Source organism: Pseudophryne corroboree, chromosome 12 (genome assembly GCF_028390025.1).
Source record: "Pseudophryne corroboree isolate aPseCor3 chromosome 12, aPseCor3.hap2, whole genome shotgun sequence".
NCBI lineage: Eukaryota > Metazoa > Chordata > Amphibia > Anura > Myobatrachidae > Pseudophryne > Pseudophryne corroboree.
In genome coordinates this window covers 161,303,580-161,319,597 of record NC_086455.1, presented here as the reverse complement: position 1 = coordinate 161,319,597, position 16,018 = coordinate 161,303,580, and the positions used below count along the sequence as shown (strand labels likewise).

The window sequence follows — 16,018 nt, the reverse complement described above, 5'->3', positions numbered from 1 at the left end:
GTAATCGGATAGGCAGGTTTGGGAAGGGGGGCAGGAGAGAGCAGAGGGGTTGCAGCAGGAGAGCTGAGCTAACCGGGGGTGCTGCTTGTGTATGTGTGCTGTGACTGTCACTGTGTTAGGGCTCTGCATAATAGACAGTGCACTGCATATAGCATACTGTGGCTGTGTATAGGACCAGGTGCTGCTCTCTGTCTATAAGGGGCTGTGTACTGCCGTATACTACTGCTATATATCCACTGTATGTGATCCAAAGCAAAAAATATATCTCTATAGGTGCGTCACTCAGTGACGACTACCAGTACCGCCGTACACTACTGCTATATATCTGTGTGTGATCCAGAGCAAAAAATATATCTCTATAGGTGCGTCACTCAGTGACAACTACCAGTACTGCCGTACACTACTGCTATATATCCTCTGTATGTGATCCAAAGCAAAAAATATATCTCTATAGGTGCGTCACTCAGTGACGACTACCAGTACTGCGGTACACTACTACTATATATCCTGTGTGTGTGATCCAGAGCAAAAAATATATTTCTATTGGTGCGTCACTGACTACTAGTACAGCGGCTGCCGTACAGTACTGCTATATATCCTCTGTATGTGATCCAGAGAAAAAAATATATTTCTATAGGTGCGTCACTTAGTGACGACTACCAGTACTGCGGTACACTACTGCTATATATCCTCTGTGTGTGATCCAGAGCAAAAAATATATTTCTATTGGTGCGTCACTGACTACAAGTACAGCGGCTGCCGTACAGTACTGCTATATATCCTCTGTGTGTGATCCAGAGAAAAAAATATATTTCTATAGGTGCGTCACTCAGTGATGACTACCAGTACTACGGTACACTACTGCTATATATCCTCTGGGTGTGATCCAGGGAAAAATTTTTTTTTTTTTTGGTGCGTCACTCAGTGACGACTACCAGTACTGCCGTACACTATGACTAGTGCTTCGGCTGTCGTATACTACTGCTATATATCTGTGTGTGATCTAAAGCCAAAAATATATTTCTATTATGTATTTGAAAGGGGTGATCTGTCCGTCCATCCTGGGGCTCTGTCCCAGTGTAAAATTAAAATGATAAAAGCTCGAAATAAAAAGACTAAAATTATAATTATAAAAAATATATATTTTTGTTTGTTTGTTTGTGCTGTACACCAGTGTACTTTACAATTTTTACTTTATTTTCATAAGTACTGTGATACTGCCGGTCAGACCGCAGTATATTATTTCATACTAATAAACGCACTGTGCAACGCTGACGGTGTAGTCAACCGCAGTGTGTAATTATTATATATATTTTTGACTCATTTGTGCGACACTGTAACCGCTGGTGTGTGACAAAAATAAATATATATATATATATACACACAAGATGTCCTGCACTCGCATCAATCCCAGTTATATATATTGTGCTGTGTCATCCAAGCATACATCCAGGGACTGCAGCTGCTCCATACATCTAGGGGTGTTCTGTCAGTCCACCCAAAATAAAATAAATTATTTTTTTTTATATATTTTGTGCTGTGTCCTCCCGGAATACATCCAGGCGTACTCCGTCCATTTCAGGGTGTGGTGTCTGTAGCTCATATTCTTATTATAACTTATTGTCCTATTTTCATAACTCTAATAAATTAAATCTAAAATATTGTCTTTTTTTTATTCTTCTTTGCCTTAATCATGTTTTTGTGAACTGAAATCTTGAGCCTTGCCTAATGCGTCTTTTTTTAAATACATTATTTTTTTTATATTTTGTCCTCCCAGTATATACTGTACATCCAAGGGCTGCTCCGTCCAGCTACCTCAGTGAAACCTTTTGGCCTAAACTGAATAAAAACAATGGTGGTAATTCCGAGTTGATCGCTAGCTGCATTCGTTCGCTGTGCAGCGATGAGGCAAAAAAAAGGCACTTCTGCGCATGCGTATGCGGCGCAATGCGCACGCACGACGTACTATTACAACGAACAATGTAGTTTCACACAGGGTCTAGTGAAGCTTTTCAGTCGCACTGCTGACCGCAGAGTGATTGACATGAAGTGGGCGTTTCTGGGTGTCAACTTACCGTTTTCAGGGAGTGTTCGAAAAAAAGCAGGCGTGCCAGGAAAAACGCAGGCGTGGCTGGGCGAACGCAGGGCGTGTTTGTGACGTCAAAACAGGAACTGAACAGTCTGAAGTGATCGCAAGCGCTGAGTAGGTATTGAGCTACTCTAAAACTGCACAAAAAACAGTTTGCCGCTGCTCTGCGAACCTTTCATTCGCACTTCTGCTAAGCTAAAATACACTCCCAGTGGGCGGCGGCATAGCGTTTGCACGGCTGCTAAAAACTGCTAGCGAGCGAACAACTTGGAATGACCACCAATATTGTGATCTTTGAGGCGTTCAGAATAGTCTGGAAATTAGTGGAAATGAAGGTTATTGAGGTTAATAATACTATAGGAACAATATGATCCCCATATTCTGTTCTTTTAGCTGTTTTGATGATGTTTTCAAAAAAATACAGATCAAAAATCAAAACCAAATCCCGAAAATGGCCGGTGCACATCCTTAGTTAATACATACAATGTAATATTCCTAGCACAGGTGTATTATAAAGTACCTTCACTGCGTCAGGGCTGGTAACCAGGATCATCACGTTGTGCAAGGCATTGATACGTACAACTGGACCGTACGTCTGGGCCCTGGGAAGCAACGAGAACGATAAAACAACAGAGCAGTTACTTGGGGAATTTCAACCCTAAAGTATGCAAGAACTCGACATGTTATTTTACTAAGATCCTTCTTGTGGCGCCCAGGGCGAAAGTAATTATGCCTCCAGTAGATTTGCCCCCAGTAGTTGTGCCCCCTGTAGTTATGCCCCCTGTAGATTTGCCCCCAGTAGATATGACCCCTGTAGATGTGCCCCTTGTAGATTTGCCCCTCGTAGATGTGCCGCCAATAGAGATGCCCCTGTAGTTATGCCCCCTAGTATCGCCACTTACAAACAAAAAATAAATAAATACTCACCATCCCCGCTCCTGCTTCCCGGCCGCTGCTGCTCCGTCTCTGGCCTCCCGCTCCTCGGATCTATGGGCGAGATGTCATGACGTCTCTCCCATAGCGCCGCACAGACACTAGAGGTCAATTAAGACTTTTAGTGTCTGGCAATGAAGCCGGCTGCAGCAGGCGCCCACACAGCCCACGGCACTTGCTGCAGCCAGAGTGCGGGATGCGGGTGAGCAGCGGCCGCCTGCAGGGTGACTGCAGCTGCGCCCATGTGCCGCAGCGCCCCAGGTGCCCGCCCTGCTTGCCCGTGCCTAGATCCGATCCTGTGCACTAATATGTATGGGCTTACAGGTCAGATTCTGGGCCTCATACAGAGGCACGCATGGTCGGTGTTGGACATAGTGGCGTGATCTTGTGCCACTGCACATGCGTCAGAGTCGCACCGCACAGGTGTTCCCGACTGTGGGGGTAATTCAGAGTTGATCGCAGCAGCAAATTTGCTCAGGATCTCCCCACTACACTTCTCCCTGTGTGCACTGGAAAGTAGAACCACTGCTTTGTACAGAAACAGGGGGTAATTCAGATCTGATAGCAGCAGCAAATTTGTTAGCAGTTGGGCAAAACCATGGCCCTCATTCCGAGTTGATCGCTCGGTAATTTTCATCGCATCGCAGTGAAATTCCGCTTAGTACGCATGCGCAATATTCGCACTGCGACTGCGCCAAGTAATTTAACAATGAAGATAGTATTTTTACTCACGGCTTTTTCTTCGCTCCGGCGATCGTAGTGTGATTAACAGGAAATGGGTGTTACTGGGCGGAAACACGGCGTTTTATGGGCGTGTGGATCAAAACGCTACCGTTTCCGGAAAAAACGCAGGAGTGGCCGGAGAAACGGAGGAGTGTCTGGGCGAACGCTGGGTGTGTTTGTGACGTCAAACCAGGAACGACAAGCACTGAACTGATCGCAGATGCCGAGTAAGTCTGAAGCTACTCTGAAACTGCTAAGTAGTTTGTAATCGCAATATTGCGAATACATCGTTCGCAATTTTAAGAAGCTAAGATTCACTCCCAGTAGGCGGCGGCTTAGCGTGTGTAACTCTGCTAAAATCGCCTTGCGAGCTATCAACTCGGAATGAGGGCCCATGCGCACTGCAGGTGGGGCAGATGTAACATGTGCAGAGAGAGTTAGCTTTGGGTGGGGTGTGATTAATCTGAAATCTAAATTGCAGTATAAAAAAAAACAGGTAGTATTTACTCTGCATAGAAACAATATAACCCAAATCTAACTCTCTCTGCACATGTTACATCTGCCACACTTGCAGTGCACATGGGGGGTAATTCCAAGTTGATCGCAGCAGGAAATTTTTTAGCAGTTGGGCAAAACCATGTGCACTGCAGGGGGGCAGATATAAAATTTGCACAGAGAGTTAGATTTGGGTGGGTTATTTTATTTCTGTGCAGGGTAAATACTGGCTGCTTTATTTTTACACTGCAATTTAGATTGCAGATTGAACTCACCACACCCAAATCTAACCCTCTCTGCACATGTTACATCTGCCCCACCTGCACTGCACATGGTTTTGCCCAACTGCTAACAAATTTGCTGCTGCAATCAGATCTGAATTACCCCCGTGTGTGTACAAAGCAGTGGTTCTAATTTCCAGTGCCCCAGGGAGAAGTGTAGTTGGGAGTTCCTGTGTGGGGACGGGGAGACGGCTTAGTGCACGCACGTAGATGTTCCATCTTATGGAAGTGTCTCAGGCGTGTTTCTGAAGTGTTTGCATACACAGATGGAGGATTTGCACCTGCCGTAGGGCTGACGCAAGTCTTGATGGTGCAACCTATGTTGGCATGTAAGAACGGGGTCAAATGGTTAATATGAAAAAATATGACACAAAAAACTCGACTTTGTTTGTGTTATTTTGTGTTCTAAATATATGTCCCCCAAATTTGTGAAATACGTCCCCTCCCGACCTTTTGCCTTTTGACTGTTGCCCCTGTTGACTGGTGACCTTTTGACCCTGCCGACCCTATGGTGTCGATCTATTGACTATCGACTTTGTAACTGTCTATCTATCAACCACCTCCCGCACAGACTTTGTTTCTGGCAATACCATGAGGTCGCAGAAACCGCCGACAGAAGCAGCAGCGAACACTCCTGCGTTCCCCTCTACGTCAGGCCCAACGCACCTGCGCCACTGACATTTTAAATATTATATTCTAATAAACTTGTCAGTTAAAAGTGAAGACGTTTTAGAAGGATATAATTCGCCGGGGTTAGGCCATTAGGGCCTAAACCAGTATACTTCACATAACCATATCACCCTACTGTTATGTACATACCCCAAACGGGGCGTGGTCTTAGTTTAATGTGAATTGGCTTATGAAATGTTAGGCAATATGCAATCCTCCCAACAATCAGCACAGAGGGTGTCATTCTGACCCGTTTGTTCACTGCTGTTTGTCGCAGCTGAGCGAACGGGTCTCTACTGCGCATGCGCCATAGTGCGCCGGCACATGCCAGACGGCCGAAGGCCGTAGCGGGGCTGCAATTGCCTCTGCCTGATTGACAGGCAGAGGCGATCGCTGGGCGGGAGGGGGCGGAACGGCGGCATTCGGCTGCCGTTTCGTGGGAGTGGTCCGGCCAACGCAGGCGTGGCCGGACCAAATGGGGGGCGGGCCGCAGCGGCTACGTCACGTCACACGCAGCCGCTGTGGGCCGGAGAACAATGAGTAGCTCCCGGCCAGCACGCTAAAGCTGCGCTGGTCGGGAGCTACTCTTGAAGTACAAAGGCATCACCGCTGTGTGATGCCTTTGCACTTCTGCAGGGGCCGGCACTGACATGCGGGGCGGACTAGCCCTGTGCTGGGCGTCCCCCCGCATGTCAGTGTGAATGATCGTAGCTGTGCTAAATTTACCACAGCTACGCTCATCTCGGAATGACCCCCAAAATGTGCATTGCTCCCAATCCATCCCCAAGCTCCGCCATCGGGGCTCCGCCTCTTTGGATTTGGGGCTGTCTCGGGCAGTAATAATACTGCGACACGGTTTTGCTGATAAAACTGATAAATAGTAATGGTTACGATTTTTCTAAAGGGGTAACAGGACTTACCATTGCAGAAACAGCTCGTGCACCAGGCTATTGTCCTTCATTGATTTCATCAAAGTAGGAGAATTGCCCAGAAGAAAACTGTAAAGATAAAATGTTTCACAAGAAGCGTATAATGTGAGGGGGAACAATTACACACAGTGCTAAAGCTGCATGAGGACGCAGAAGGAAGGTTATCTGGAAAGATTGTAGAACAGCAGATGCTACGTTATTGCTCAGTGCACACGGAAACATAGAATATGTGACGGCAGATAAGAGGCACCTGTGTATAATGCCCACATCTAGTCTGTCTCTTTTTAACTGTATAATAATAACCTTTAACTTTATTTAATCCTTATTTCTTTGTATGGATACCCTTATATCTATCCCATGCATGTTTACATTGCTCTGCTGTCTTAGCCTCTACCACCTCTGCTGGGAGGATATTCCACTTGTCCACTACCCTTTCTGTGAAGTAATTTTTCCAAAATTTTCCCCTGAACCTCCCCCCCTCCAGTCTCAGTGTATGTCCTCCTGTCCTATTGCTTCTCTTCCTGTGAAGAATGTTTTCCTCCTGGCCCTTGGTAAGACCCTTGATATATGTGAAAGTTTCTATCATGTCCCCCCTTTCCCTTCTCTGCTCCAAACTGGACATATTAAGCAGTGGCGGAACTAGTAAGCTGTGGGCTCAGGTGCAAATATATGCTTTGGGCCCACCTCAACTACGGGTGTGGTATGTTAGATAGAATAGACTTAGGTCGACAGTGTCTAGGTCGACCACTATTGGTCAGTGCATTATACTCTGACACAAGGGATAACGCAACACATTCTACTCTGCTGTCCTTGGGTGGCCAGCAAAGGTGTCTCCACCAGCGACCAATCATGCCTGACTGCTGATTTTTGAGACTCGGGTGCATTTTTTGCCATTACTTTAGTTGCCACGCTCTTGACCATTCCTCTGGGCTACCCAGGTCATCAATCGCATGTAATGCACAGACAGTGATACATTACACATAAAAATACGTATCTCTCTGTATATAATGCTGAATGCAGACCCCTCACCTGTCTCTGGGGGGCCCCGGGATGTGGTCATACTTCATGTGGATGTACTGGATGTAAGCGCAGTACAGGAGGAAGCTGGTAGCAGCCAGGCCCAGTAGCAGCAGGAAGGCCCATGAGGTAAGAGCCCACAGACCCATAGTGACTTCACACAGAGCGGTTACAGCCGGAGAACAGGTGTCAGGGTGCTGCCGGTGTCTCTTATATAAGGGCTGTGCTGTGTATGAGTCCTAACTCCATCCAGGAAGACGAGGAAGGGGAGTGTTTCCTGTGGGCTGGGGGCCTGCACGGGTCATAGAGATTAGTGCATGCTGCAATCCAGACATCCCCTAATACAAGCCCCTTCTGAGAGGCCCACACACTGAATGTAAATCATATAACAGACTGGGTTTGTTTGCATACAATTGGAGCATCAACTATATATGCAGAAAAAAACAATGAATGCACTAGTCAGTGTGAATGCAGTGGCCGCTGGCCAGCCTGTGGGGAAGGGGTTCCTGCTACTCCTTTCCCCCGTATACGTATGCGTCACAAGTAACACGTGTGTGCACCTAGGCCCCACAGCAGCACAGAGGAAGATGCGCTCTTAAGGGCCCATACACTAAAACGCAGGGACGTGCGGTGAGCTAAATAGCTTAGGCGGCACTAGCTAGCACCAGAACCAGATTTAAATGCAATATATGAGCCAAAGGGTACATCTGGGCATTATACACAGGTGCAGGAGTATATACATCTGGGCATTATACACAGGTGCAGCAGTATATACATCTGGGCATTATACACAGGTGCAGCAGTATATACATCTGGGCATTATACACAGGTGCAGCAGTATATACATGTGGGCATTATACACAGGTGCAGCAGTATATACATGTGGGCATTATACACAGGTGCAGGAGTATATACATCTGGGCATTATACACAGGTGCAGCAGTATATACATCTGGGCATTATACACAGGTGCAGCAGTATATACATCTGGGCATTATACACAGGTGCAGCAGTATATACATCTGGTTATTATACACAGGTGCAGCAGTATATACATCTGGGCATTATACACAGGTGCAGGAGTATATACATGTGGGCATTATACACAGGTGTAGCAGTATATACATCTGGGCATTATACACAGGTGCAGCAGTATATACATCTGGGCATTATACACAGGTGCAGCCGTATATACATGTAGGCATTATACACAGGTGCAGCAGTATAAACCCCTGGAAATTTTGTGAGTTTTGATCTGAGAGGTGCGGAAAAGATTGCAACCTGCCATAGGGGTATATGCAATTGTGGTCGAATTCCCGAAATTGTCGAATTTCGGGTCATTTTCGACCAAAAAAAAAAATTCCCCTATGCAATCCAGTGCTTTCCGACCAAAAAACGGACTTTCAAAATTCGACTTTTTGAAATTCGAATTTTTGCAAATTCGACTTTTCTGCAATGATACAAGTGCTGCAATTCGACCAAAGCATATTCAATTCAAGTTTTGAAATTCGACAGCAGTGCTTTTAGACAGCAAATTCGTCATTTTCAATCCGCCACACTTTGGAGGGTGAAAACAAATAAAAAAAATTTAAACATGTTTTTTTTGGTGTTTTTTTTTTTGGGAATAGCAGATCTATTTATATTAGAAGGGATTAGGTACTTTTTTTTTTTTTTTGGGAGGCACAAATATTATTTATATATTTTTTAAAATATTTTTTTTATTATTTTTTTTTTTTTTTATGCTGGAAGGGTAAAATCATAAAAAAAAATGGCGTGGGGTCCCCCCTCCAAAGCATAACCAGCCTCGGGCTCATTGAGCTGGTCCTGGTTCTAAAAATGCGGGGAAAAAATTGACAGGGGATCCCCCGTATTTTTAAAACCAGCACCGGGCTCTGCGCCTGGTGCTGGTGCCAAAAATACGGGGGACAAAAAGAGTAGGGGTCCCCCGTATTTTTAACACCAGCATCGGGCTCCACTAGCTGGACAGATAATGCCACAGCCGGGGGTCACTTTTATGCCGTGCCCTGCGGCCGTGGCATTAAATATCCAACTAGTCACCCCTGGCCGGGGTACCCTGGGGGAGTGGGGACCCCTTCAATCAAGGGGTCCCCCCCCCCCCAGCCACCCAAGGGCCAGGGGTGAAGCCCGAGGCTGTCCCCCCCCCCATCCAATGGGCTGCGGATGGGGGGGCTGATAGCCTTTGTGATAATAAAAAGATATTGTTTTTTCCAATAGTACTACAAGTCCCAGCAAGCCTCCCCCGCAAGCTGGTACTTGGAGAACCACAAGTACCAGCATGCGGGAGAAAAACGGGCCCGCTGGTACCTGTAGTACTACTGGGAAAAAAATACCCAAATAAAAACAGGACACACACACCGTCGACAGTAAAACTTTATTTCATACGTCGACACACACATACTTACCTATGTTCACACGCCGACATCGGTCCTCTTCTCCATGTAGAATCCACGGATACCTGTAAAGAAAAGTTCAAAATACTCACCTCAACCATGGTCCAGAGATAAATCCACGGACTTGGCAAAATAAGAAAACGCAAATACCCGCACCAAAAACGGACTGAAAGGGGTCCCATGCTGACACATGGGACACCTTTCCACGAATGAGACCTGTCAGTGACAGCTGTCACTGACAGGTCTCTAAGCCAATCAGGAAGCGCAACTTCGTTGCGCTCACCTGATTGGCTGAGCGCTGTCTGCACTGTGACAGCGCATCGCACAGCTCCCTCCATTATATTCAATGGTGGGAACTTAGCGGCTAGCGGTGAGGTCACCCGCCGGTCAGCGGCTGACCGGCGGGTGACCCCACCGCTACCCGCAAAGTTCCCACCATTGAAAGTAATGGAGCGGCTTTGCGATGCGCTGTCACAGTACAGACAGCGGACAGCCAATCAGGTGAGCGCCACGGAAGTAGCGCTTCCTGATTGGCTGAAGGGACGTCAGTGACAGGAGTCACGTGATGTCCCGGCATTCGGGAGAAAGGGGTCTTATGTGAAAACATTGGACCCCTTTCTAGTCCGGTATGGATCGGTGTTCGGTTTGTTTTTTTGCCAAGAACGTGGATTTACCTCTGGACGTGGATGTACCTCTGGACGCTGGAAGGTGAGTATAATTTTTTCACAGGTACCCTCGGATCGTCGGCGACCGTGGCAGTCGGCGTGTCAACATAGGTAAGTATGTGTGTGTCGGCAGTATGTAATAAAGTTGTACAAGTCACGGTGTCTGTGTCCTGTTTTTATTTGGGTATTTTTTCCCCAGTAGTACTACAGGTACCAGCGGGCCCGTTTTTCTCCCGCATGCTGGTACTTGTGGTTCTCCAAGTACCAGCTTGCGGGGGAGGCTTGCTGGGACTTGTAGTACTAATGGAAAAAACAATATCTTTTTATTATCACAAAGGCTATCAGCCCCCCCATCCGCAGCCCATTGGATGGGGGGGGACAGCCTCGGGCTTCACCCCTGGCCCTTGGGTGGCTGGGGGGGGGGGACCCCTTGATTGAAGGGGTCCCCACTCCCCCAGGGTACCCCGGCCAGGGGTGACTAGTTGGATATTTGATGCCACGGCCGCAGGGCACGGCATAAAAGTGACCCCCGGCTGTGGCATTATCTGTCCAGCTAGTGGAGCCCGATGCTGGTGTTAAAAATACGGGGGACCCCTACTCGTTTTGTCCCCCGTATTTTTGGCACCAGCATCAGGCGCAGAGCCCGGTGCTGGTTTTAAAAATACGGGGGATCCCTGGCCAATTTTTCCCCTGCATTTTTAGAACCAGGACCAGCTCAAAGAGCCCGAGGCTGGTTATGCTTTGGAGGGGGGACCCCACGCCATTTTTTTTCCGGGTTTTTCACGTTTTTTCCCGTTTTTTAAAATCGCGGCAAAATCCGCCAAATCGGCCGATTTTCGCCCGCGATTCTGGCGAATCCGTTTTTCATTGAATATGGTGAATCCCGGCAGGCACCTGCTGGGATTCACCTGGCGAATTTGGTCGAATTAAAAAACGGCGATAATTGCCGCGAATTCGACCGCAATTGCATATACCCCATAGACTTTTTACTGCAGAGTTTTGGCTATAAAAATGATTAGAATAATACAAAAAAGATATTTCAAACATATTCTTTGTATTTTACATATACTTTATACAGTAAAAACTCTGGCACTAAAGTTAGTATGACGGGAAAGGCTCTGCTCACCCCACCGCACGTCCCTGCCTGAGTAGAACGATATGTCTGAGGCTGAATTCGGAGGCGATTTCCCTTGAACTCTCCCGGGAGTGGTTCCATACGATTTGGTACATTTTGCATGCGATATATCGTATGCGACCCCAGCCATGCCTGTGGGAACCGACATATCACGAGTGCAGCACTAACGACCTAGAGGAGTCGAACCAACGCTCACGGGGCCGTGCATTGGATCGGATCGCATACACAGCCAAAATGCCTGATTTAACCCAATATATCGGCCCGAATTGGGCTAAAATTGGGCATAATCGTTCTAGTGTATGGGGCTCTTAACCGTGCTAGCGGACAAAAGGTAAAGTCTATACACTACACACCCCTAGGGCACAGAGCTTACGTGCCAGCAACGGTTTACAACTATGAGTCACTTGTAGTTGCTCCATACTTACCTACTTTGCGGCCCCCTTTGCAGCGTTGTAGGTGCATGGGGGCGTGGCCAGCAGCAGGATGGGCGTTCTGGAGGCGTGGCCAACAGGGTAGTGGTCAGTCTGGGGGCGTGGTATCAGGATTGCGCCATCGTGGCTCCGCCCCCACTATGCAGTGCCGAGAAAAGAGGCACTGTATAGTGGGGGGCGGAGCTACGATGACGCGATTCAGCGCTAATCACGTCATCAGACCCCCTTGGGCCGCCCACTTGTTCTCTGATGCGGGCGGCCGAGGAGGGTCGTGGAGGGGCAGCACGGAAAGCGGGAGGCTTGCCCATCTTTCCGGGGGGGGACCCAATTTTCGGGAGCCTCCCAGCCATTCCGGGAGGGTAGGCAAGTATGAGTTGCTCTAAGTTGTGGATGCTCAACTAAGAATCGCAATATCTGTCCACTAAATTGGCTTGAATTAGTCTCTAAAAGTGCAAATGAATTGAAATACAAACGTCTGTTGTTTTCCTCTAACTATCAAATGGGAATCTTATTTCCTGCGGCAGTCCATACAGAAACATCAGCTGCGACATCATATAGCATAGCAGCCGCACTAATGACGTACAGACTGCCAAGTGGGAGGGGTCTAGATGCAGTTAGCCAATCAGAAGTGGCTAGCTAGTGTGGCTGATCCTCATCGATGCTTATTCTGCACCAGCCTGCGAGAACTCGCAAGAATTATGACCAGAAGTGGTAGGTGCGTCTGTGTCCGTGTCTGACGCGGCCATAATTACATGAAGAGGCTTTTACTTTATTCAAAAGTGTTTAGTTTACCTACTACACCCCTCACCCCTCAGTGAGAAAAACCCTTTAACTCACTTTTTAATAAACAGATCACATTTTCCATACTTGGAAATGCAATCTGGCGAATTTACTAACAAACAAAAATTAAAAATAAAAAAAACCCCACTGGGCTCATTGCGGTATCCTGCCTCCGGCACAGCGTTCTCTGCCCGCTGACAGAGAAAGCTGTGCAGGGACCTGGCCAGTGTGATCAGCTCTGGGTGTCGGATGGACACACAAGCTGATCACTGTAGAAAATAACAATTGGTTGGTATTTTGTCTTGCTGCACTTTATCTCTCTCCAAGGTTTAGTACATAGACCCCTGTGTGCAGGGCCGTTTCTAGGGACGGGCCAACCGTGTAATGGGGCGCCGCCGCGCCGGCCCGCGGCCAGTGTGTGCAATATTCTATGCGGTCTGGCCGGCCACATAGAATACTGTGAAAATGTCCCTTCCAAAATGGCCACCACCTGAGAGAAGACAGTTGTGATGGATGCTAGAGAAAGCAGCGGCCATTGTTTGAGGGACATTTACTAGACGTGCCGGAGGGAGGAGGAGGCAGACGCAACAGCAGAGCAGTGCCGGGAACGCTGCAACAGCGGAGGGAAAAACAGCAGCATAAAACAACCCCTGACAACGAGCAGGTAGAGTTGCAATTTTAAGAGGCATTATTATATCAGGCATGCTGCTTAATACAGGTTGAGTATCCCGCATCCAAATATTCCGAAATACGGAATATTCCAAAATACAGATTTTTTTGAGAGAGAGTGAGATAGTGAAACCTTTGTTTTCTGATGGCTCAATGTACACAATATACACAAAGTTATTAAAAATATTGTATTAAATGACCTTCAGGCTGTGTATAAGGTGTATATGAAACATATATGAATTGTGTGTATGTACACACACTTTGTTTAAAGCACAAAGTTATTAACAATATTGGCTAAAATGACCTTCAGGCTGTGTGTATAAGGTGTATATGTAACATAAATGCATTCTGTGCTTAGACTTGGGTCCTATCACCATGATATCTCATTATGGTATGCAATTATTCCAAAATACGGAAAAATCCCATATCCAAAATACTTCTGGTCCCAAGCATTTTGGATAAGGGATACTCAACCTGTATTGTGTCTGTATAATTTGTTGCATGGGGCATTACTGCGTGGGGCATAAAAGGTTGCATTATTGTGCAGTGCTGTAACTAGACATTTTAGCGCTGTGTGCAAGAAACAGCACTGGCGCCCCCCTGCACCATTTAGAAAACAGGGCCAATGCGCACCGTAGGCGTGCGTAAAAAATATAGGGCCGTGGCCATAGAGCTTCCTTTTACACATTACGGCAGGCAGAGCTCCCGTTTACGCAGTACGACAGGTAGAGTCCCCGTTTACACATTAGGCAGGTAGAATCCCCCTTTTACACAGTACGGCAGGCAAAGTCCCCTTTTACACATTATGCAAGTAGAGTTCCCCTTTTACACAGTATGGCAGGCAGAGCTCCCTTTTACACAGTACGGCAGGCAGTGCTCCCTTTCACACAATAGGGCACGTAGAGTCCCCTTTTACACAGTACGGCAGGTAGAGTCCCCGTTTTACATAGTACAGCAGGTAGAGTCCCCCTTTCACACATTACAGCGGCATGGTCCCTCTTTTTGCACATTACAGCAGCAAAGTCCCCTTTTTGCAAATTACAAAAGCAGAGTCCCCTTTTTGCATATTAGGCAGGCAGAGTCCCCCTTTTTTACACATTAGACCACAGAGTCCCCCTTTTCTATTTTTACATATTACAGCAACAGAGCCCCCTTTTTTACATATTAGGAAGGGAGTGAGCAAGGGGAGTGAGTGAGTGAGTGAGTGAGTGAGTGAGAGGTGTGTGTGTGTGTGTGTGTGTGTGTGTGTGTGTGTGTGTGTGTGTGTGTGTGTGTGTGTGTGTGTGTGTGTGTGTGTCAGTCACCTGTGGGGGCGATCCAGCATCCAGGGCTGCCAAATGCAGACAGTCATATACGGGAGCTGGTGGCTGCAGTAGCACTCACTCTTCATTGCAGAAGCGATGGCATCACAGACACATATACGGGAGCTGGCGGATCCAGCAGTGCTACTTCTCCATTGCAGAGGCGGCAGTGGCGCAGACACTCACATACGGGAGCTTGTGGTTCCAATTAGCTCTGTCTCCATTGCAGAGGTGGCGGTGGGTCTCACAGGCAGAATTATCGCATGGGTGGCTGTGTACCACCAAATGGCGCCTGCAGCAACGCTCCCTGTCCCTTACAGAGGCGGTGACAGGAGACAGGCGCCAATGGCCAGCGGGACTTTCACTACTACTACTTATGCCCATACATGGAGGTGATACATGGAGGTGTGCTGCCAGATGGTGCGCCTTCAGTGCAGTTGCGCTGTGGGCAAGGCACCATTGGCACACACCTAGTTACGGCCCTGTTATTGTGTGGGGCTATTGTGTTGGTGTAAGTAACAGAAGTATGTCCTCAAATGTTGATAATGTAAATGTCATTGCAGACAAATATTTTCCGGTGATGTTTTGGCTATCTCAAAGTGAATTGAAAATGCTGACAGGTTAATGCAGAAGCCTTCCCTTAGAAACTGAATGGAATGGTGAAGACATTTATTTCAAGGGTTTAACGAATATTGCTGGTAATAATGACTGTGGGGGACATGTACTAAGCAGTGATAAAAGTGGAGTAGTGAGCCAGTGGAGAAGTTGCCCTTGACAACCAATCAGCTGCTCTGCATTCTTTTATAGGATGCAAATTATAAATATTATGTCAATGCTGATTGGTTGCCATGGGCAACTTCTCCACTGGCTCACTTCACTTTTATCACTGCTTAGTACATGTCCCCCTGTGTTTGCAAAGCTAAAGCCAGCCAGTGTTCCTGCTTCATTTATCTCATTAGTGTACTACCCAGTGCCGGACTGCCCATCTGGCAAATGGAAAACGGTGAGTATCCGCCCCGGGACGCCTCCCTGCTGTCAATCTTCTCGCTAGTGATCACTTTCTTCTTTCTTCTGGTCGTTGCCCGGCGACGGCTGTCGCCGGGCAACGACGCACGTGCGCATTGTGGGCGCCGCACATGTGCATTTCCGACCAGTTCGCACCGCAGCGAAGAACCGCTCAGAATGACCCCCATTGTTTTCTTGTAATCCTGAAATTTTTCCACCAGCAACGTTCATTTAAAACAATAAAATTCTGTTGGACTTTTTCAACAAGTGGTTTTGTGTCTGCTAAAAAGTAAAATCTCCTTCCTGTCTGTCACGGCGTGCTTGCAGTATTGGGGTATTTAGAAGAATTCGGCTGCTAGCAGAGTTCAAGCACGCCACAGAACCTGGGTCTTACACAGTCCAGGAGCAGAACATGTTGTCCCTCCTGGAATGGGTCATGTTGGGAGGTGTGCTGCTGCATATTGGTCCAGCCAGCTTGCAGAGGT

At 47.4% G+C, this 16,018-nt stretch overlaps 1 protein-coding gene across 1 annotated transcript in view; it reads right to left on the bottom strand.

Annotated features, from left to right (window-relative positions):
* The window catches only part of LOC134981153 (cholesterol 24-hydroxylase-like), a 44,023-nt gene extending 36,610 nt beyond the window's left edge, over positions 1 to 7,413 (bottom strand). The window contains exons 1-3 of the mRNA XM_063948366.1: positions 7,149 to 7,413; positions 6,111 to 6,188; positions 2,610 to 2,691 (exon numbers count right to left, since the gene is read on the bottom strand). Of these exons, the coding sequence (XP_063804436.1) occupies positions 2,610 to 2,691; positions 6,111 to 6,188; positions 7,149 to 7,285 (297 nt within the window). The 5' untranslated portion in view covers positions 7,286 to 7,413. The remainder of the gene's footprint in view (positions 1 to 2,609; positions 2,692 to 6,110; positions 6,189 to 7,148) is intronic.
* Positions 7,414 to 16,018: the final 8,605 nt, after the last annotated feature.